The following is a 23,868-nucleotide window of genomic DNA, read 5'->3' on the forward strand; positions in this document are numbered from 1 at the left end:
TGTGCCGTTTTACCATGAAGATATGAATAGAACCGTTGCATAAACAACGAAAAACGCGCCAGCGCGTCCATCCACTCCAGAGGGTTAAACAAATAAGATATAAAGTGTTAATTAGTGAGCTGTAGAGGTGCTGGAAGGCAGATTTGGTTCAGATCCAGGCTAGCTGTTTCCTCTTAAATGAAGCTAAGCAGCTAGCTTCACATTCAACAAATCAATTATGAGAGTGGCATCGATGTTGTCATTTGACAACTAACTCGTTAGCGTAGCACCGACAATGTTGAACCAAATCTAATAGCAGCCATTTATTAAAATATGTTTAAATGTAAGCGACCCCCAGAGATCTGTACTTTTTGGGGTTGCACCCACATGGTTGAATGCACCTTTTGGGGTTGTACCCACATGGTTATGGTGTGGTGAGTTCACGGACCCAAATGCAGCGACAGTTCTTAGATCAGTAGTTTATTGCAGAGAAAGCCAAGTTTTCCTCGCCGATGCCGTTTCACTGCATGAGTAAAAAGGTGAGCGCACCTTTGACGAGAATGCCCACTAGTTCAGCAGCGTCGTTAGCCTGACGTTCATGAGCATCATCTCTGATGAAAGAGGTCCACAGCAGAAAACTGGAATTTTAGACAAAAACAACACGAGACGCACCGAGGCAGCCATCTTAGAGGTCTTCAACCAGTAAAGAATTCTGATGCCAGTGCATCCACCCAGTATACTGTTGACATTTCTATCGTGCTATGGCACTGTGTCTGCCCCCCGGACTTTCAGTCTTGGGGGCCGACACAGTCACCTCATTTAAGAATAGACTTAAGACTTTCCTCTTTAATAGTGCTTATAGTTAGGGCTGAATCAGGTTTGCCCTGGTCGAGCCCCTAGATATGCTGCTATAGGCTTATATGCTGCTGGGGGATGTTTTAGGATACACTGAGCACCTATCTCCTCTTCTCTCTCTCCTTATGGATGAATTCACATCTCTCCATTGCACCTTATTAACTCTGCTTTCTCCCCGGAGTCGTTGTGACTTCACGTCTCAGAGGGTCCATTGGACCTGGAGGTGTCTGATGCTGGTGAGCCGGCCTCCCGCGTTGGCCCTGCTGATGCGCCCCGCCCCCCCTCCTCTCTACCTCCTTCTGTTTCATGGATTGGAGCTCCATTCATACATTGTCATATTCATGTAATGTGTTTATGTAACTTTGTAATGCTGTTCATTCTGTACACATGACATCCATTGCTTCTGTCCATCCGGGGAGAGGGATCCTCCTCTGTTGCTCTCCTGAAGGTTTCTTCACTTTTTTCCCTGTGAAAGGTTATTTTTGGGGAGTTTTTCCTGATTCGATGTGAGGTCCTTGGACAGGGATGTCGTATGTGTACAGATTGTAAAGCCCTCTGAGGCGAATTTGTAATTTGTGATATTGGGCTATACAAAATAAACTGAATGGCGCCACCCAGTGGACACATATGCACGCACATACACACGCACCTTTTACAATGAGACAGAAAACTACAAACAAGCAGGTTCTTTATTAGCAAAGAGTAACAAACCAGCAGGTCTATGGAGTAAGAAGAGGCAGCCTACACAGAAGCATAAAGTCATATTATTCAGTTCCCCAAACAATAACACCAGTCTCATCAAGAGTCAACTTGGTCCCCTGACTGCTTATTTAAAACCTGTTGCCAGAAATTTGGGTGTAATGTTTGACTCTCAATTAAATTTTGAATCACAGATCAAAAAAGTCCTGCCAGTTCTGCTTCTTTCAATTAAGAATAATCTCAAAAATCAAACCCATATTCTCACTCTCAGATCTGGAATAAGTCATTCATGCACTCATTTTCTCTCGACTCGACTACTGCAACTCCCTCTTTTCCGGCATAAATCAAAAATCCATCTCCCGCCTGCAACTAGTCCAGAATGCAGCAGCTCGGCTTCTGACTGGTTCTAACAGACGGCATCACATTACTCCAGTCCTCGCCTCTCTCCACTGGCTCCCTGTTAGTTTTAGAATTGATTTTTTGCTGCTCACTTTTAAAGCACGCCTGGGTCTGGCCCGAAGCTACATCATTGAAATGTTAGCCCCATATGAGCCAGCTCGCAGCCTTAGATCCTCCGGTGGGCCCCTTCAAGACCCTTCAAGGCCCTTCAAGGCCCTTCAAGACCCTTCAAGGCCCTTCTGGCCGTTCCAAAGTCAAGGCTTAAATCAAAGGGTGACCGTGCTTTTGCCATCAGAGCCCCTCGACTTTGGAACGACCTACCTGAGGGGATAAGACTAGCAGAATCAGTAGCTTCTTCTTAAAACCCATTTTTATAGAACTGCTTTTAAGTGATGTCGTCCTTTTATGCAGTTTCCCCTTGTTTCCCCTATTTTAGTTTGTCTGTTCTGCTTTATTTTGTATTTGTTATTTTCTATTCCTCTATTGTGTTCATTGTTCATGTATTTTCTGAAATGTTTACTTGTATTCATGTTATGTTTTTACTTTGCTTATATGTAGATAACTTTGTAAACTCTGTTTTTAAAGGTGCTATATACATAAATGTATTATTATAACATTTCTCTATGGACGATGCAGCACAGGATTAGCATTCAGCGGGGGAGGGGCGCCGCCACGGTGCTACGCGGCTCGCCAGGCCATGGCAGATGCATTGTGGGATTGTTTCAGCCACAAGATCAGAGTGTCTAAAACGTAAAACGTGTGATTAGAGGGTGTAATAATACAACAGGGTCACCTGACCGCAATAATACTTTTCCTGCTACATTACTTGAGTGTTTTAATTTTCTGCAACTTTATACTTCATTTGATACAATGTCCATTAATTGTTATGGATTCAGAATAATAATATAAACCATATCAACAAATAAATGACAGGTTTGGACTATACTTCATCAATACCAGTAAATCAAGTAATCAAAAGGAGCTCTACCTTTATGCCCTAATTATAAGGTACCCACCTGGTCTTGGTACTATAAAAAGGAACAATATGCAACATATTACTGTGTTAAATCATACAATGACCATGACAAGGAAAAGTTGAAATGCTAGCTTCTTTGGCAGTAGGCTCGTTCGTTAGAGCAGGCGGCCGCTGCAGGGTGCGTGGCCAAAAAACTGCGATCAAGTCGGACAGTTTTCAGCTGCCTTCAAAGAACACACAGGAAGTCAGTGTTCAGGAAGTCACAACAACAGTTGTTAGTTCTAGGTTACAGTTACAGACCAAATGTTGATAACTATGGCGGAAGAAATAGCGTTTGCATTCTTGATCGCTGATGAAATTGAGGCAGAAGAGATCCCTCTACTTATGGCGTATACTAACGAGTAGTTTTCAGCAGCTGAAGTTTTAGTAGTGGTTGTAGTAGAAGTATCAGTGGTTCCAAGAAGTATCAGATCAAAAGTAGGATCAAAAAGCTGAATCATACAGTAATAGTTGAAGATTGTGTCAACATTTAAAAGTTGAAATGTGTCTGAAAAGTGTTGAAACAAATATATTTATATTTAACAGAACTAATCATCTTAACGACCATATTAAATAAGGTTTGGGATATCTAATATGTAATCTCACAAATGGACCAAATGCATTTCCAATCTGTTGAGGTCACACAAATGGGATTTTCCAAAATAAAATAAATCTACTTTTCACAGTGGTCTAAATTTTGATATATTTTTATTTATTTAACTGTGTTAATTTTGGAATTGAGGACAAAAGATTGGCTATATTGTAGTTGTTGGATGTCTTATTTATTTATTTGCTAAATAAATAACCTTATACATTATTATTATTATTATTAACATCCACATCTTTGCACTACATTTGACAAATAGCGAACAATTAAATGTTAAAATATGGACTTTCTACAACACGTGGTGTTTGCTGTCAGATCTAAGAGCCAATCAGCTCTTTGATGTGGCGACAGCCAGGCGTTTCCCATCATGCACTGGGCCACGCAGTAGATGGAGAGCTCCTGCGGCGCCTGGCTCTAAAAGCGCGAGGCCCTGCAGAGCCGCAGTGCCTTTGGGCCACAAGAACGGCAGCAGCAGCCGCACCTTCCTCCCGCAGCCTCGCCACACAGACGGCGAGGGGGGGAGAGGACGAGGGGGGGTCTGGACAGAGAGAGAGAGATGCATATGTTATTTCTTGTGGTATTATAATGCATATTGATAATGCGTGTATTTTCTACATAGATCCATTGTTTTCCTTTTTACTGTACTAATTAATACATTCTCACCTGGCTTTAAGTTGCACAAACTTAACCAATTAGTCCTCATCTATCGAGCGTTACCGACTCAACCCTGCCCCTGTGTGGCCAGAGAGCAGAAAGCAGTCTCTAAAACTATTACTTGGGGACAAGAACTGCAATTGAAGTCCTCCAAATAAAATTAAAAAAGGACACAACATATCTTGTCCCTGCTCTCGGGGACGACACATTGAAGCGTTTTGTGACCCGGCATCCCCTGAAAGAATAAAACATAATTTAAAATTGTTTTTAGGGGGCGGGGATACACATCTGGTTAACTTTCCCTCATGCAAACAAAAAAAAAAGAGCAGCGCAAAGATTCTTCTGTAAATGTAATCTGTGTGTTGAAACTAAAAAAAAACTCTGCTAAAAGAAGCTGCCTACATTACCCACAATGCAACTCGACCAACAGCAGTTGGACGGAGATTCAGGTGTGCTTAGCAAGGGATGTCACTACTTTCACTCCACACACACACTCACACAGACTTAGTTGCACACTTCAATAAAATCCCAAACATCTGTAACACAATAGTTTTTTCTTTGATGCCACAAAGAGGTTCAGTTTCACTGAGAAGTTTCTTCAGTGTTTTTGAAAACGTTGTAAAACAAACATATAAAACTCACCTCAACATTCACGACTCCTCTTCTTCCTCCTCTTCCTCTCTTCCCGGTGATGTCCGCCATCGGATTTCTCTACACTTTTACTTTCAGCAGCAGAAACACTAAAAAACCAAACACTTACATCCGAGTTACAGGATTACCTGCAAATACTTTAACTAACGGAGCCCGAGAGCTTAAACCTGCTGTGATGTGGCTGCACACACGCACACGCACACGTGTTGTGTTTTGAGCTTTCAGTTTAAAGTAGCTGTGGTCAGCATTTTGTTTTGAGCTGAGCAGAGCAGTATGTGTGTGTGTGTGTGTGTGTGTGTGTGTGTGTGTGTGTCTGTGTGTGTGTGAGTGAGTGAGTTTATAATTTATATAGACACTAAAATAACTAACTGTAAAACACTGTATCTCCATAATATAGAACATTTAACTACAAAAAAATTGTTTTGAGTGTGCTGGGAAAAAGGTTTACCTTTTTTATTTTTATTTAAATAGACGGTATAACGTGACCGTTTCTTATTTCCTGGTCTAACATGACCGTTTCTTATTTCCTGGTCTAACGTGACCGTTTCTTATTTCCTGGTCTAACGTGACCGTTTCTTATTTCCTGGGCTAACGTGACCGTTTCTTATCTCCTAGTCTAACTTGACCGTTTCTTATTTCCTAGTCTAAGGTGACTGTTTCTTATTTCCTTGTCTAATGTGAATGTTTCTTATTTCCAGTCTTAATTACTTGATTACTGTTGTGTTTTGGATATCTGTACTCTACTTTACTATTTATGTTTCTGTTGATTTTCACTTTTACGTCACTACATTTTGCAAAGAAAACTGATACTTTGACTCCGATACATTTCCCCTGAAACCTTCGTTGCTCGCCACAAAATCAAATATATCTTTAGAAAAAAAAAGAATCATGAGACCAACGTCGGGGACTGTGGTGGAACACAGACTCCAACTGAGCAGGTTGAATCAGTGGTGCTAGCTTGCAAGTTAAATCATTGGTTAATCACGTCCGTGCTCTCAAAGCCAAGTTTATTTTTGATTCCCAGTGATGCCCAGGATGCTAACTTAGCTAGCAACTAGCTACATGAGTAGATGACTGATTTCATGATGGAAGCAGAAATGAAAGCACCTGCTACTCCCGCAACAAACGACGGTGGTGACGAAGCCCAACACCGGATTGGAGACGGGACCTTCTAATTTAGCAATACATGGTGTGTGTTAGGCTAACATTGTTAGGCTAACGTTCGCTAGCTACCGTTAATCAAATTAGACAATTAGTGTAGGAGACAGATCGCTAGCGAGTTAGTGGGCTGAGGAAGTGTTGACAGTTGTGAGATTTTGTTGTTTTGAGTCATCTTAACTATAATCATTGCAGCACTAGTTAGCTAACTTAACGTTATGCCGGAATGGCAACAAGGAAACATAAGGTATAGCCTACATTTATTTTGGCAGGTGTGACTTGACTACATCTGTTGCTTTTATTGATGCATGCATATAGTGTGTCATACATGATGCAAACTATGCATGTTGTATCTGAAGTTTGTTACAGTATATTTACAGTATTAATGAAAATAAAATATAGTATGTTTTTCCATTTTGTTCTTGGTTCATTTTCAATAGGTGACAGGAGCCAAATAATTTCAGAGACTTGCTGCCGTCGCCAAGCTGGTCCTGGTGTTGCCCCATTCAAATGCAGATGCTGAGAGGGTGTTTTCAGTTGTGGGACTAAGAAAATAGCCTGGCATTGGATGGCACCCTGTCCTCCTTCATGGCCATAAAGATGTCCGACCTGGAGCCCTGCTTCAGATGGGAGCCCCCCTCAGCGGCCATCAAGGCCTCCAAGAAGGCCACGGGCCAGTACAACCTTGCCCACAAATCGTAAAAAATTCTGATCTCTGATCTCATTGTTTTGTTATTTTATTTATGTGTTGAACCATTGTTTTGGTTAAAAAGGCTACTGTTCAAGCACTTAATTTGTTGCACTTTTTTGTTTCATAATGAAAAATGTCATTTTTTGCTTTTTTGCTCTTAAGAATACAATTAACAATATAGGTTAGGTTTCAGTTAATAATTAGTTCAATACCATTGTAATCAAAATGTCAATCAACCTACCTTGGTCAAATCTTAAACACAGGTCTATTAATTAGGTTATATTGTGGTACATAGACAGTCATTGAGGCACAACAATAGTTTTCTTGTTGAATGTTCAGCTCAAGTCTAGAAGGCCCTGCGAGTCATGAGCAGATGAACATGAATCAGAATAAGTTCAGAAATTGCACATCTTTAGCATACCACCCAAAAATCCACTAGAATGCATGAAATAAAATCTACTTAAACCAAAATTTCCTGGAGGCGGACCACCATGTCTTTGCTTCACAGAATGTAACCAATGTTGTCCATCTCCAGTAGGCCGCCCCTATCAACGACTATGGGCCCCACAAACCACCAGAATGCAGCGCACAACATGGGTACAACGCCAAATTAATTCAAATTTCCTGATATTTGAGCGTGTGTGGCTGTGTGCGCGGCAAAATGTTGGTCACCCCCAACAAAATCTCACTCCAAGGTTTTTTGACAAGTTGGCAGCTCTGCAAACTGTGGAGATTTACGCGTGGCTAAATTAAGTTCTGATGTGGAGATGAATTATTACGGCTGCTGCCACTAACTGCTGCTTAGTGAACTGACAAAAGTCACGTTAGCTTGCTAACGTACGAGCCGTCTGGGTGAATGGGATATGGACGACACGTCTGAGCCGACATCTGATCCGAATGCTGCTATAATAATTTTAAATTACATTTCACAAATGGTATGTAATATTGCAAGATGTTATACTAAATGACCTAATGACATTAGCTCGTTTAGCATGATCATTCAGCTAACTTTAAAGCAACCACATTGCTATATGCATGTAGCCACGTACATTTACAAAGGATTGCCAGGTAAGTTGGGGGTATTTTAGTAAAGACATATCTTGTGATGCTCCGGAGACTTCCTGTTTACATAATTGATATCTCCTGATCGGACATTACTACTACAGGTGTTTCCTAACAACCAATGTACACACCGCTAAGGTCTTCACTCGCCAAGACATCTCCTAAGTTTAAATGTGCAACCAGATTCAAGTTTTTTTAGTGGCTGGCTGTTACCAAGAACTTTACACTCAAACTTAGTGATGGATTAATGGAGAACTGCTGGAATCCAACACTATAAAGAAACTAATCTATAAGGCATTAGTATTGATTAACCATTAACACAGCCCTTAGTTACAGCTTATTCTGCTTTATAAAGCAGCCTGTAGCTTGTAATATAAACAAGCAAACTACTATCGTTGATCTGATGTATTCTTTTTTAATGACATTCCAACACTAGCTGGATCGTCATTCGTCAGCAGTGGCAGGAGCAACAAACCCAATCATCAAACCGCGTGAGAAAAGGAGCTCATATTCAAGTGAACACATTCTGGGTCTCCGGAACTATGGCCAGCGCTCTTCCGGACATTATTTTTTTTCGGCCAATGATATCAGGTTTAGAAAGTTCAAGGTCATTCCCAACAAAAGAAAGATGTTGCCGTACAAACCAGGTGAAATCGTTAAAACATCACTGAGCTGTAGTTGTGAAATGCTTGAAATCCATTTGTATTATTTTATATTATACAGCACATACTCAATGCACACATTTAGCTCTAAATATGGAGGCAAATATTGTGAACAGAAAATAAAACCTAGTCTTGTTTTCATTGGGCTTCCCATCTTTTCTAACAGATATATGATGATAACTGACAGGAATGCTGCAGAGATCCGAGTCCATATGAGCCCTCAGTCGGACAGAGGAAACAGAAGTGGACACGCCTCCGACCCAAAAGGCCGGGTCGGTCGTTTCATGGATGTGGGGTAATAGCGGACAGCTGAAACCAGGAAACTCAAAACCAGCTTAAAAACACAACTGTTTTTTTTTTTTTTTCACCATTCCTGATGACACTCTAGCCGTGACACAGCAGGGAAATACTTTAAATGTGGCTCGGTCACCAACTACAGCTATAATAAATAACCCAACAGGTTAAAGTTCCTTCCGACATAAAAACAAGAAACGAATGGTTTCCTTCTGGATTCTCTGGGCAACAATTTCATGACATGCAGAGTCGAGAAATAACATGAAACGTGCTGCTCAAAGCGCTGTGGCGCTGCTCTTAGAAAGCGATGATGCTCAAAGTGTTCCGAGGAAGCTGAGAGGAAGGTGACCAATCATGATGACCGGGATGAAATGTGACATTGCAAGGTTTCATGAGATATTATAGTTTCATGTTTATTCCACAGTGTAATACAAATTTAGAGAGGCGGCATGTACCTCGAAAAGATCCATAAATGAGCTTTCATCAATTTCCTACATTGCAATTTCAATGATATTATTTGTATTGATTAAAATGACACAGAACTGATCTCCAACTTTATATTCATCACTCCATTAAACTATACACGTCACATGTATTCTCATGGATAGCGTGAACTTATAGAAATAAAACTATTCTCTTCGGGTTATCATTGTCAAGCATCAGTTCATATTCAACGAGCAGATGAAGAGAGGGGGAGAGTGACGGAGAGGAAGGTCAGGACAGGAGGAAGGGATGAGTACGACAGGTGGAAACGAAGGAGTGAAAGTATGTTTGGCTCAAACGGTGAACGACAGACGTGCAGCAGCGGGTACAGCGGGGGTGACGTACAGGACTCCCCCCTGAACCCACATCAACCCGTCCAGGGTTCATTGCGCTTGCTCTTAGCATTAAAGCACCATGCGCTACCGGTCTACACAAGCCAAACATGACTCGGAGAAGCACCACTTCTGAAGTGGAGTTGCTTTTCATGTTGGTTGGAGAGGTGGGCAATCTGCCTCTAACATTAGCCAACACCTACATACATTAGCTAGCTAGCTAGCTAGCTAGCTAATGTATGTTGAAGAGACCATTTTACAAATTTCTGGTAGTACTGCCCTTCCGGCCTCGTCTTACGAGCCCTTTGTGATAGTTGTGTATATGTTTTTGTGTGTATAGGAGTGAGATACATACATGACACTACAAACGTAAGACACGCCAATAAGGACGGCTAACAAGTGACACCGACAGCTGCACTTGTTAGCCGTCGGTGTCACGTGGGTCTAGGAATGGAGACTCGCATTTTGGATTCACCGTAGACCGGAAGGGAAGGTTTGTTCAGGACCCATCTGGCAGTGGATCAGCCGACTACGTGGATTCGCCCGTTGTTCCCTCAGCTCTACAGCGCTCCACAAGCAACCGCTTACACCATCCAGATCATAGTACTCAATGTTGGAACTAGATTCAAACTGCCCCCAAGTAGACACACGGGGTAAAGAAGCTTTTGCCCCCCCCAACAGTTCTGGGACCAAAATGGAAAAGGGGGAGTGAACCAGGACAGAGAAAACAGAAAAGAAGCAAAGCACTGTGATCGTCACAAGGTTCTTTGGTTGACCAAAAGATAAAGGGATGACTGGAGGTTCCTCTTCCCGCCGTCTACAGGCATGTGCATAATGAAACACTTGTGTTTGTACTTGGGGAGGTGCCTGGAAGAGCTGACAGATCCAGCAGCTACTGCTGATATGAGAGCCAGACTTTGTGACGGCCATCAACTTTGCCAATTCAATTGCATGTTATGGGCCCAAGGACCACGACTCGAGGCCCAGTTCCATCATGAGCCACTTTGTCTACGTGTGCTTGTGAATAACAATGTAAATCAGACAGCTACTGGACACTGATGTGGTGTTACAAAGACATGCATGTGTCATAAGGGGAGTGCACTTGTGTGTTTATAAGGACTTTCTGATTGCCAAAGAGCGAAACACACACACACACACACACACACAAGAAATGGAAAAGGAGGAGGGGAGGGGAGGATCGATGGAGAGGGGGGGGGGGGCGGGGTGAGGGTATGAAGGGCCAGATAGTGTTTTAACACTTAAACACAACGCAACAACCTGAGACTAGTGTGGGGGAGTTGGTGGGCCGTAGGGTGACAGAGACGGGAGAAAGGAAAGAGAGACGGAGAGATCATCAGACCGATAATAGAAAGAGAGAAATAGTGCAACAAAGAGAAGTAAAGCGAGAGACCTCAATATGGGAGAAAGAAAGAGGGAGGGTAGAAAAAGACGAGAGGAGAGGGATATAGGCTGGGGGAGACTGGCGTTAAGGGAGGGAGGGAGGGAGGGCGGTGTGGAGAGCAATGGAGGGAAGATTTGAGAGGAAGAATTGAGACAGAGGAGCAGTAGTGCTTTCATGAGTACGGCTGAGGAACTCCATATCCTGGTCTGTAGATGGGTCTCCCTGGTGCCGACGCGGGCCCGGCTGGGTAGCTGTAGCCGCCGTAGCTGTAGGAGGCCGGGTAGGGCGCGGGGCCACTCTGGGGCTGGCTCGGGGTGTACTGGCCGAATGCTGAGCCCGGGTGTGGGGAAGGGAAGGAGGGCGGGGTCGGGTAAGGGCAGGCGGATGAAGCCGGAGGCCCGAAAGCAGGCCTGGGGCCGGGGTAGCTCCCTGCTGGGGTGAAAGGTGAGCCGGGACCTGGGTATGGAGGAAACTGTGACGGGATGTTGGCCGGGCCTGCTGCCGCGGCAGGGGGATGGTTGGGTGTGACGGGGTACGGGCTATAGGGGAGACCGGAGGGGCCCCCTGCAGAGGAGGCCGGCTGCGGGGCGTTTTGGTAGCCGGAGGGCTGAGGTGTGGAGTTTGGCTGCTGCGGATTCGTCGCCGTTGCCGTTGTCGTCTGTTGACTCCACGGTGAGGGGGTGGCAGCGGGGTCTTGGCTGCTGCCTGCTGATAGTGTCATGGCGTTGGGATTGCCCTCGCTCCTCTGCCGGAGGATCTCCTGGAGTTTTTCTATCCGCACCCGTCTTTTGTGAGCGAGGGACCGCAGGGAGAGGAAGCGATCCAGGAAGGGGTCCAACTGCAGCGAGCCCTCCAGAAACTCATCAGCTAGAGCCTGCAGACAGAGACACACGACCGGGGACTTTATCCATCGACTGTTGCTCAGCAATAACCTTTAGATATATTTTATATATGAATACATTTAAATCCTGTTCTAAATGTAGTCTTTTGCATGCAAAAGAACCAATAAGAGTCTCCATAAGGAACTGAACCATTAAGGAGCATCAATAAAGTCTTAATGATACCAATCCCCAGCTACAACAGACCCAAACATTTCCATTTGAAAAGTGCTACAGCTGCAGAAAGCCAAAACAGCAAAAACATGCTGCAAATACATAAACTATGCAAAGTCAAAAACTCAGAAAAGAAACGCTGCGTTTCCAGTCAACACAACAGAGGTTCTCCAGGCCTCTAGGGGGCACACCAAGTGGAACGGCTCAACCTGAGAAAGAGAGACCAGACGACTGAGTTGGGTTTTTTTGCAGCGGGAAGAAAAGAGGATAAGAGATTTTTAAAAAAGCTATGTATACTTTTTTCCTTTTACACTATTTTAAAAAAGAACCAAGTTCCTGTAGCTAGTTATAGATGTGTGTTTTTGACTTTACGTTGTTTCTGCATTTGCAGTGTTTTTGTGGATTTCGGAAATATATATTTCTTTCATTTGCAGCACATTTCCATTGTTGCATCTCTTCGTTTCTGAAGCGGTGTGTGTGTGTGTGTGTGTGTGTGTGTGTGTGTGTGACAGTTCTGACCTCGGACTCTGCCTCTGTTTTGCTGCCCTCTGTCTGTAGTCTGGAGAACAATGCCTCTGGGGACACCTGACCCACCATCCCATCTGAGGATGAGGAGAGCAAGAAAGGGTGAGACAGATAGACTGTACAGAGAGTGAGAAAGAGAGACAAGCACAGCGTATACTGAATGTATACACACACACACACACACACACACACAAACACACAAGATATATCAATAGTAATGTTCAGATTGCTGTTATAGTGTACTGTCCAAATATGGGACCCATTGTATTTTGATGGTCTGGCAACGAGAGAGAGAGAGAGAGAGAGAGAGAGAGAGAGAGAGAGAGAGAGCAGCCGTGTTTCCATTCAATTTGTCAAGTGAATTTTAAGCAAATGAAATGCCTCAAAAAAGAAAGAAATTGAGGAGTTTCCAGCGTAGTTTTTGTCAGAAGTTGGTGCTAAAGGCAAGCCGGTGTGAGGCGGGCCCGCCACAAAATGACATAATCATGGCGGATGTAACAACTTGATTTACATGTCGAGGGATTATTCATGTAAACAAGATGCTTTAGACAATGTAATGTAATATTTATAGGGTAATATTTTGTAGCCAAATCAAATTGCTTACATGATAGTCAACCTTTGTTTCTTTCTAATGCTTTTAATAGTTGACTCGTTTATTAACAGGGCTTGTATAAAAGGCAATAAAGTAATTCATGAATATGCGATACAAGTTTACAGATGATCACAATCCCTCCTTGTGGAGGTGAGTTTATGGCTTTCTGTCGGTCACACCAACAGTCTGTGTTCATATCGGAGTTTCACTCGTTGTCTTTTTGATTCCTCACAGTTCATTTTGTGTGTTCGCCCTCTGCTGTTTGGGAGAATACTGCAGCGCATTAGAGTATGAACGCCTCGGCGTGCTGGGAGCTCGCTAGCCTGCGGAGGCGCTACGATGCCAACCGCGAGAATAAACAACGCTTAAGAAGTAGAAGTTGTAAACCTTTATACACTCTAGAGGCTAAGAGAGACAAATGGAGAGGTCTTTGTTTCAACTGAGCAAATAGTTCTTTCACGTCAGCTAGTATTGGCCATGCTTCCTGCGGTCCGGAGACAAAAACAAGCATTCTCACATTTGGGGGAAATCCGAGAAGATTCCAAAGATCCCATAATAACAATTCAACAGGTTCCTACAGCAGAAACAGCTGAGTTAAAGGTCTTAATCTAAGGTATCTACGGTGTTTCCATAATCCGTTTAGTGCATTAACTCAAAGGTAAAAACCACCTCAAGTGAGCAGAAATTAAAAGGAAGTTTATTAGAATTTTGCCGTTTCGATGCATCACACAGTACATTTATGGTATAGGGGGAAAGACATCAGAGTTGTCCACAGATATAAATGGTGGAAGAAAAGTCCCGTTTTCAAACTTACCAATTTAGGTTGTAATGCAAGCGAATATTTAGTTTTGGAAGTCACACCTGACTGAGCGGATACTCTCTAAATGACGGACTGTTGGATACACGTAGTACTGCACTCCTAAACGTGCTTTTGTCAGCCCTGAACCTCCTGTTGGGACTCATCTATGTCAGGAAATGTATCTAAAAATACAATGTTCACACCACCTGAGCAACTCCTGCTTCACACAAGCTTTCTTCATGCTTCTAGTAGTGTCTGTGATTAGTTCAGACTGTAATAACAGCTGGATGGTAGAGTGTCTGTGGTTAGTTCAGACTGTGATACCAGCTGGGTGGTAGAGTGTTTGTGATTAGTTCAGACTGTGATAACAGCTGGATGGTAGAGTGTCTGTGATTAGTTCAGACTGTGATAACAGCTGGATGGTAGAGTGTCTGTGGTTAGTTCAGACTGTAATAACAGCTGGATGGTAGAGTGTCTGTGGTTAGTTCAGACTGTGATAACAGCTGGATGGTAGAGTGTCTGTGGTTAGTTCAGACTGTAATAACAGCTGGATGGTAGAGTGTCTGTGGTTAGTTCAGACTGTGATAACAGCTGGATGGTAGAGTGTCTGTGGTTAGTTCAGACTGTGATAACAGCTGGATGGTAGAGTGTCTGTGATTAGTTCAGACTGTAATAACAGCTGGATGGTAGAGTGTCTGTGGTTAGTTCAGACTGTGATAACAGCTGGGTGGTAGAGTGTCTGTGGTTAGTTCAGACTGTAATAACAGCTGGATGGTAGAGTGTCTGTGGTTAGTTCAGACTGTGATAACAGCTGGATGGTAGAGTGTCTGTGGTTAGTTCAGACTGTGATAACAGCTGGATGGTAGAGTGTCTGTGGTTAGTTCAGACTGTGATAACAACTGGGTGGTAGAGTGTCTGTGGTTAGTTCAGACTGTGATAACAGCTGGATGGTAGAGTGTCTGTGGTTAGTTCAGACTGTAATAACAGCTGGATGGTAGAGTGTCTGTGATTAGTTCAGACTGTAATAACAGCTGGATGGTAGAGTGTCTGTGGTTAGTTCAGACTGTGATAACAGCTGGGTGGTAGAGTGTCTGTGGTTAGTTCAGACTGTGATAACAGCTGGGTGGTAGAGTGTCTGTGGTTAGTTCAGACTGTGATAACAGCTGGATGGTAGAGTGTCTGTGGTTAGTTCAGACTGTGATAACAGCTGGATGGTAGAGTGTCTGTGGTTAGTTCAGACTGTGATAACAGCTGGATGGTAGAGTGTCTGTGGTTAGTTCAGACTGTGATAACAGCTGGGTGGTAGAGTGTCTGTGGTTAGTTCAGACTGTGATAACAGCTGGATGGTAGAGTGTCTGTGGTTAGTTCAGACTGTGATAACAGCTGGATGGTAGAGTGTCTGTGGTTAGTTCAGACTGTGATAACAGCTGGATGGTAGAGTGTCTGTGGTTAGTTCAGACTGTAATACCGTTAAACTTTATTACATTCGTCATACTACGTAATTTACACAAACATGTAAAATATGTAATTTGGTGCAATTAAACCCATCCTTAGTTATTAAGGAGCAGTGGGCTGCTGTGAAGCGCTTGGGGAGCAACTGGGGGTTCAGCGTCTTGCTCAAGGACACTTCGACATGCAACTATGGGGAGAGCGGGGATCGAACCGGGTTGCAGGACGCCCATGGCTGGCCTCTAAAGTCTCACAACCCTCCATCCTGCACTACATTTATTCATCCACCGTTTGTTCCTCCATGCTTCAAGATCAAGATTCACTTCCTGATCCCTCCCTCCTACCTCTCAGGGAGCAGTGTTGTCTGTAGGTTTCTCTGATGGCCTCCAGCTGAGAATATTTCTCCACCAGGACCTCCCTCTCTGACTCTAGACGAGGCTTCATGTCCAGGTTTTGCTCAGCCAGGCTGCGATTTGATGCCAATGCCATCTCTCTCTCCAGCTGGATGTTCTGGATCTAGGGGGAAAAAAACAGGCTTCAGACTATGGCAGCTTTACATTTGAGCCATTTTCTGGATACCACTAAATGCACAGGGATTAAATATATTACATTTTTTGTAGTACAAATAGTTAAAAACTCCAAAGTCGACACCAGAGGCCCGCAATTCAAAAGAGAGTTCAACATACCCAGCGTATCGGTTTGTTATCTTGTATGACAGTTTGAATGTATTCTTTCAGCTCTGGTGACTTATTAAAAAAAACATAACTCAAAGTGGGAAGCAGGCATACTCTCATGTTTTATAATCTCCCAGAGCATACGTAAAACAAAGGTCGTGGCAAAGAAACGCACGGCGATACAGTTTGTTGGACTGGAAGCCAACAGCTCAAAGAAGTGAATACATGCCAAGAGGAAATATGCTGATTCAGTGTTATTGTGGTTATGCAATGTCATTTATGGTGCTATTAGATGGCCCTGTTACGCGATCCATTTCCATGGGGGTGACACACTTTTCTCTTTCTTAACCACTTTATTCAAAAGTGTGTTCTACAATTTGAGTTTTACTTCAGATTTTGGAATCCTGTCCCTCAAAATCCTTTCCTCACACTCAAATAGACCCTGCTTGCCATGGCGATGTATCCCAGTATGAAGTGAACCACCATCGTAGGTGTTTACTGACTCTTGCTTCTTCTCTTATTACTCCTTCATTTCAAATGTTACCAGTTTTAGATGATTTCATTGACAAATTTCTTGTTAACTTCCCAAACTTCTATTCTCACATCCAAAATACTAGGAAAGAATTTTGGTTCTGCTAACCTGTTCCTCAACAACACATTGGTAAATGGACTTGCATTCACTTCGCGCCCCTTCTGGCTACTCAAAGCACACTACATGTCAACATTCACCCATTCACACACATCCCGCAACTACAAGGTACCCGGTTCGATCCCCGCTCTCCCCATAGTTACATGTCGAAGTGTCCTTGAGCAAGACGCTGAACCCCCAGTCGCTCCTCGGGCGCTTCACTGCAGCCCACTGCTCCTTATTAACTAAGGATGGGTACAATGCAGAGAAGAATTTCCCCACAAGGATAAATAAAGTGTACATTATTATTCCCAACGACATGCCGACTGAAGGAGCCAGGGAGCGAACCACCGATCTTCAGAGCGGAGGATGACCCGCTCTACCACTGCGGTGCTCATTCTGGACTGGAAAAAGCAGCGCAATGTGATGCATTTTGTGTTTGTTTCATCTGGGCCCTCTGGGAAAACCAATAAGAGCTGTTTGCACACGAGGGTGGGTAAGGCGCCACGGGCTTCGGGTTTTTATCTCGGCTTCGCAACTGCCGTTGGCCGTTGTATGGTCGCGCTTCAGAGACACTACTCTACGCATATAACACCAGTCAGCATTCTCAACACAGTCGTAGAAATTAAATGATTATGTTTATTTTTATTTTGCAAGCAGTGGCCCTATCAGGCAACTGGCTGAATGTTACTGGCCTGACGTAGGCCTGTGTGTCATTTTGGCAGGTTTCTGTGTTACAGTTATAACATCTCAAATTGCAACAATCGGAACTAAAGATTTAACAGATTATTATTGAATAATATCAGTTAACAACAGCAACCAAATTAAACTGTATGGAATACATGTGCAGGTTCCATAAACCTTGTGGAGTGAGTTGCAAGTCTGAATGAATGTACATTCTCCAATCCCAGGCTTGCCTTCAGATTACAACTCACTTGCATCATCCAAATTGGTCTGCTCGGTGTTGGCAGCCGCTTTTTCAACACTCGCTTCGATGCAAATCCAAAGAAAGTGAAGTTCAAGAACATAGACAACCATCTAAATCTGAGCCAATGACATACCATTTTAGCCTATGTTCAACTGTACACAGAAGGCCTCAGCCAGTTGCATAACCAGGGTGGTTATGCAACTGGACACTGGGGTACTTGTTTAACTGTAATAGGGTATAAGCTTAATGTAACAGGAAATAAGCGTAATGTAACAGGCGTAATGTAACAGGGAATAAGTGTAATGTAATACTCTGAGATTCTTGGAGGAAGAGTGCCTTACAAATAGAATGCATTATTATTAACAGGCTATAAGCGTAATGCAACAGGGAATAAGCGTAATGTAACAGGGAATGAGCGTAATGTAACAGGGTATAAGCGTAATGTAACAGGGTATAAGCATAATGTAACAGGGAATGAGCGTAATGTAACATGGAATGAGCGTAATGCAACAGGGAATAAGCATAATGTAACAGGGTATAAGCGTAATGTAACATGGAATGAGCGTAATGCAACAGGGTATAAGCGTAATGTAACAGGGTATAAGCGTAATATTGACAAAAAACACTAAAGAGTTTAGGTGAACAGTGTGAGAGGCATACAACGAGTTATGGGAAGGAATACAAGGAGAAAGGGTTCAACATTCACATTAATGGGAGCTCCCTAGTACAATAGGGGTGTTGTACATTTGGACAGCAGCATTGCAGCAGTTCCCTTTTGTGGTTCCCAAAGAAGGAAAGCATTACTCACTTACCCCCACCCAGACTGTGCACTAAACTAGAAACAAGACATATCTTTCATTAGCATTAGGTTGGTTCCGCCTGTCGGAAAGCTGAACAACAAAAACGAAGGCCAAATGGAAAGTGAAGCATCATTTTTATTTTTTTTACCTCGTCAGACTCCAGCGCCATAGACTCCACCCTCTCTGGGTTGTCCAGGAGCTCCTGGAGCTCTGATTGGCTCAGGTCCTGGAGCTTCTCCATTTGATTTGCCAGGATGGCTGTGTGTCATAAAGGAACCAGGAAATAGGAGTTAAAAACAATGTTTGGAAACATAAGTGGACAGTCAGAGGCCCAACCTCTGTATCCTAATACCACCACTCTAGAGTAGATCAATAGAAGTCATGGACGTATTGGGCCATTTTTAACAAATCAAGGCCAAACAAACCTGCAGCCACTCCCTTAATAAAAGCAACCAGTGGTATGTGGCAAATGTGGGCATTGTGTGTCAATAGTAGCACCTGGAAAGCACCACGGCGTACCCAGTTGACTGCACGGCAGTGTTACATTCAGCGTGTTAAAGTCACGCCACAGCCACTCTGCCGAGTTAAGTGACCGCAGGCCACAAAACAGAACGAGCTGTACCGGCAACAGCGAAACAACGGTAACAAACAGAAACACACGGGTACTTACGCGACGCTAGCGAACCGAATTCAGCCCGACACTGACTGGCGGTGACATCCAACACCAACTATATATCTCAAGTGACGCGACACGTCCTCGGGCCAGCCCCGGCGGAATGGGGTCGAGCCACAAGCTGCCGAGTCGTGTTCGACGCTACTCGGCCGCTTCCGATCTCACCCGACGGTTCCGCGTTGAGCGATCCGATGATAACACAACGGTCGGTATAATCGCAATGTCGGGCATCGAGCCACCGTCAACTTCGAGGAAAAGCCCGACGCTTTTGTCGGGTTACAGACGGAGCCCGTGGTGACGCCGCTCGGTCCAGGCGAACACCGTCAACCGCCTCCGTGTTCCGGCAACGCTAGCTGTAAAACCCAGTCGACAGAATGTGTCGGAAAACGACACAAATCTTCACTGAAATGAGGAAAGTTTCACTCCACACTGACAGAAACCGCCGCCATTTTAGGAGCTATCCACGTTCCGCGGTTAGCGGGGGAGTTCGGACATAATAAAAACATTGTAAAACGGCGCAGTTGAACTGTAACGAACTCCTGGTTCAAAGTAGTGCACACTTTAAATACATACTGTTGGCCGACATGTGTCTGCGCAATCAGATTTAACCGGGCTCATTATCCCGCTGGTGTCCCCTATGTCGCAGGGTAATGGTGGGGTCCTGTTCTCAGCTGATACAAGGGAAACCCCTATGTGACGGTAATGTCCCATCGACTGCTGCCAGTGCCTCTGTGGATGGCTTCATATATGTCCCCCTGCTTTGCTGGAGGACCTCCACGCCACTGCTTTCTTCACAAACGGGCACTCCCGAGTCCACATTAAAAAAATTAAAATATGTTCTTAGAGAGAAGAAGGCAAAATAGAAAATAAACACATTGGAGACAGGTTTATTCATCAGCGTTGGTGTCCCGTGGGAAGATGAATTCTAACTGCACGGTTAGCGTTCTGGCAATAATCAGCCCAGCATGAAGGATGATTCTTGCTGCTATTGCAGTTTTTACTTTCTGTTCTCCTGATTGGCACACACACATCACCGAGTGCCTCCTTTCCGGCCTCGGTGGCCTCTATGAAAGAATTGGGCCAGGTGAGGAAAAGAGGCAAGTGAGGCAGAATCCCCCAAAAGGTTGATGGCAATGGTGCGTTTCACCATCTCTTCCAGTCAACGACTGCTGTACTTTACTCTCCATTCCTCAACCGCCATAGAGGTATTCTGTTTCTCAGGTGGAAAGTTTATGAGCACCAGCCGCATGATCAGATGCTCCTCTTGGACACAAAGCCGGCTGGATGACTGGACATATCTGCAGAAGATTGCCAGAGATGGATCAGGCAGTAAATTCCAAGAGAAGATGTGTTGTGTATCGCAACAAATGCAGACAGGCTTGACTGTTGTATTTCTGTATTTGTAGGCGCCCTATACATGTCTGTATTGTGAATATGTATTTTTCTCTATGGCCTTACGGGATTTCCAGTAGTATAATTTTGCACACTTGTGTTTCGTTTGCATCAGTGCATTTTGGATGTGAGATGAGCTGCTGCACTGAGCTCCGTGTCGATCATGTGAATTGTATGTATCTTTTAATGCACTTGGGAGAAGGAAAAGAGGAAAAGTAAAGCTAATAAAATCTAAAGATAACTGTCTGAGCAGTTTTGAAAAAGTGAACTCGGTATAAAGTGTGTTGCCAACATGTAAAATAATAAAATTAATCAAAATGGCAGTAATATTGTAAAGATTGTAAATCTGGAAATTTGGAATTTGTGATATTGGGCTATACAAAATAAACTGAATTGAAGTGAATTGAATTAATATTAGCATGTTCACAGCCTGGTACAAAAAGGGTTTCGGTATCCCCGTTCATGACAACAAGTTCGTGGGAGAGTTTTGATATAACTTACCCGTTTAAATTATATTGACGCTTAGAGTTATGCATAATTAAGGGTAAGGCCTGTTTGAGTGACAGGTGGGTTAGCCACCTCGGCTAATTCGAGTCTCTGAACTCTGAACCTCACGGCCGCTAATATCGGACAAATAATGAGGCTAGCTGTGCGTTACATTGTACGCCCGGCATCCTGCTGGTCAATGCAGCATTGGGTGACGGACTGCACGGGATAACACAGCGCCATTCTACTGACACCTTCTCTATAACGTAGCACCACTCTGACCGATGAGAGGACTGTGGCAAGAAGAACGGAGGTGATGGTGAAGAACGTCGTTGTCAGTGAACTAACTGAAGGAGATGACAGGATTGCATTTCATGGAGTTGCAGGGTTATCTTCCATCATTTCATGTGACGGACACATTGAATGCTCGATTGATTGAAGTCTGCGCTCTAGTTTTTCCCGTTAGTGAAATGCTTTCGTTGCCATTATTACATTTATATCTTCACACCGGGACCAAAGGGGACGGGCCTCAACTAGCTCGGTAACGTGGAACTAGGCCCGCCTCGGCTCCATCCACATCTCCTCAAGTCCCCTGAGTTGTGTTTCCCTCGTTTACACATTTATGTCATTCTTGGGTTCCCTGTTTTATTGCGTCGTTGACCTCTCCCTCTGGTGTCAGATAACTGCACTTCCCCTGCCCTTGTGTGTTTACGTAGTTTTCCAGTGAGATGACCCTGATCGCAAACTAAAACACATCTTTTTCGACTATACCTTGAATAGGTAGCACTCATAATGCCGTAGTAGCACTTAAATGTCCCTTACCAATAGCACTTTGTTGTTTAGCTCTTTAGTAGCACTTAATTGGCACTTACGGATAGTACTTTGTAGTTTAACTTTATTGAAGAAATTGTACTTGCTTGATTCTTGTTGTTCTGAGTTTGGACTCATGGTTTAATGCACTTATTGTAAGTCGCTTTGGATAAAAGCGTCAGCTAAATGACATGTAATGTAATGTAATGTAATGTAATGATCAGCTTCACCTGTTCCCTGTAGAGAGGGTGTTACGTGCTGGCCCCTGCTTCCAGTATTTATGCTAAGCTAACATGATCGCCTCATGGCTCCCACTCCATATGTACAGGTGTGGTGGTACTAGTCTCCTCATCTCTCTCTGAGCAAGACAGCAGATACATGTGTTTCACAGAATGTCATGTTCTCCTTTAAATGGTGCGACTAATTCTGCTGCAGCTTCTTGGTCGCGTCTCATGGTTCAGCACGCAGATTAATTGCACAGTTTAATGTTAACATCACTAACATTTTACTAAACTTATCTGCCAAAATTCATTTTTGAGATCAGGACATCATTTATGTTTTTCTAGTCTCTGGTGATGTTTCATTGTAAACAACCAATCTGTGTTTAAACTGACAGGAGGACAACGGTTCTGTTCTGTTACATTAGATAGATAGATAGATGATAGATAAGTACTTTATTGATCCCCTAAGGGAAATTCAGGATCCAAGTAGCTCCAAACATCACACAAACATAATATACACATACACACTATTAAACTATTAAAAAAGATTGTCCAAAAAATTAAAACACACATTATTAGGAGTCCAGGCTGGGGGTGGGGGGTTCCTAGTGAACTGTCTGTCAACTGAGGTTTTCTAGTGAGGTACCTTTGATTGACAGATTGTATTTATTGTACAGTGGGGATGAATGATTTACACAGTCTATCAGTTCTGCATGGCAGCAGTCTCCAGCTGATCAGACTCTTCTGTCGAGTGATGGTACCGTAGAGTGGATGGCTTCCATTGTCCATGATGGTGAGCAGTTTGGTGAGGGTCCTTTTGTCGGCGACTGAAGTGATGCGCTCCAGTTCAGCACCAACCACAGAGCCAGCTTTCTTCACCAGCCTATCCAGTCGCCCTGCATCCTTCTACTTAGTGCTTCCTCCCCAGCACACCACCGCGTAGAAGAGGACGCTGGCGACGACGGACTGGTGAAACATCTCGAGGAGTTTGCTGCAGACGTTGAATGACCGCAGCCTCCTCAGAAAGTACAGCCGGCTCTGCCCCTTCTTGTAGATTGCGTCCGTGTTGGCAGACCAGTCCAGTTTATTGTCCAGAATTACCCCACGGTACTTGTATGTGCCTACCACCTCCACATTGACCCCCTCAATGGAGACTGGTAGCATAGTGGGTTTAGACCTGCGGAAATCCACCACCATGTCCTTGGTCTTCAGTGTTGAGTTGTAAGTGGTTGTGTTTGCACCATTGAACAAAGTCGTCCACCAGACTCTCGTACTCCCCCTCCTGGCCATCCCTGATACACCCCACAATTGCTGTGTCAATTATGATGCGTTTAGTAAAAATGAGTATTGAACAAAGGTACATAATAAGTATTGTGTAGTTTGTAGGAACTTAAATAAATCCAGTTGTTTGAAGATGTTTTCACAGCAACATAAATAGATATTAGAGATGAATTGTTATTTACACTGAGCTCGAGGCAGATTATGATACATCATTAACATTACTAATTGTAAGATTTGTTATAATCAATAAAAAAATACTAACTTATTTCTTTATCATTTGAATTGTGTGTGTTTTTATGAAGAAAAAACTCTTAAAATTACAACGTCAAAGGATAACATTTATAATTGTTGATGGTTTAGACTTCAGAGCGGTTGAAATGATTTGTGGGATCCTCGTACACTCCCCGTGTGCATTCACCCAGTCACACTCACACACTCACACACTGATGGATGAGGCTGCCATGCAAGTTGCCATCGGGATCTTAAGTAATTCATATTCACGCACACTCACACACTGATGACACAGCCGGAAATCGAACTGACGATCTTCCGATCGGAGGATGACCTGCTCTACCTCTGATGGTATTTTATCCACATAAACATAAACAAACAATG

At 43.6% G+C, this 23,868-nt stretch overlaps 1 protein-coding gene across 2 annotated transcripts; it reads right to left on the reverse strand.

The window, feature by feature from the left end:
- Window positions 1–9,113: 9,113 nt before the first annotated feature.
- On the reverse strand, window positions 9,114–19,708 carry vps37c (VPS37C subunit of ESCRT-I). Of its 2 annotated transcripts, XM_034542569.1 has the most exons (5): window positions 19,061–19,708; window positions 18,539–18,648; window positions 15,705–15,876; window positions 12,515–12,597; window positions 9,114–11,817 (listed from the first exon to the last, which is right to left on the reverse strand). In XM_034542569.1, exons 2-5 carry the CDS (start codon window positions 18,629–18,631, stop codon window positions 11,116–11,118), a joined length of 1,050 nt encoding a protein of 349 aa, XP_034398460.1. In that variant the 5' UTR covers window positions 18,632–18,648; window positions 19,061–19,708; the 3' UTR covers window positions 9,114–11,115. The 2 variants fall into 2 exon arrangements, with proteins under 2 accessions (XP_034398460.1, XP_034398469.1); XM_034542578.1 differs by lacking the exons at window positions 18,539–18,648; window positions 19,061–19,708 and adding an exon at window positions 18,403–18,521.
- Between the last annotated feature and the right edge of the window lie 4,160 nt (window positions 19,709–23,868).

Source organism: Cyclopterus lumpus, chromosome 1 (genome assembly GCF_009769545.1).
Source record: "Cyclopterus lumpus isolate fCycLum1 chromosome 1, fCycLum1.pri, whole genome shotgun sequence".
Taxonomy (NCBI): domain Eukaryota; kingdom Metazoa; phylum Chordata; class Actinopteri; order Perciformes; family Cyclopteridae; genus Cyclopterus; species Cyclopterus lumpus.

Excerpts from the sequence above, each read along its gene's own strand:
- vps37c (XM_034542569.1), bottom strand. The coding sequence starts at position 18,631 with ATGGAGAAGCTCCAGGACCTGAGCCAATCAGAGCTCCAGGAGCTCCTG. Across the intron at positions 15,877-18,538 it reads TGGCGCTGGAGTCTGACGAG|ATCCAGAACATCCAGCTGGA; the intron begins GTAAAAAAAATA and ends TTTTCCCCCTAG. Across the intron at positions 11,818-12,514 it reads AAACAGAGGCAGAGTCCGAG|GCTCTAGCTGATGAGTTTCT; the intron begins GTCAGAACTGTC and ends CTCTGTCTGCAG.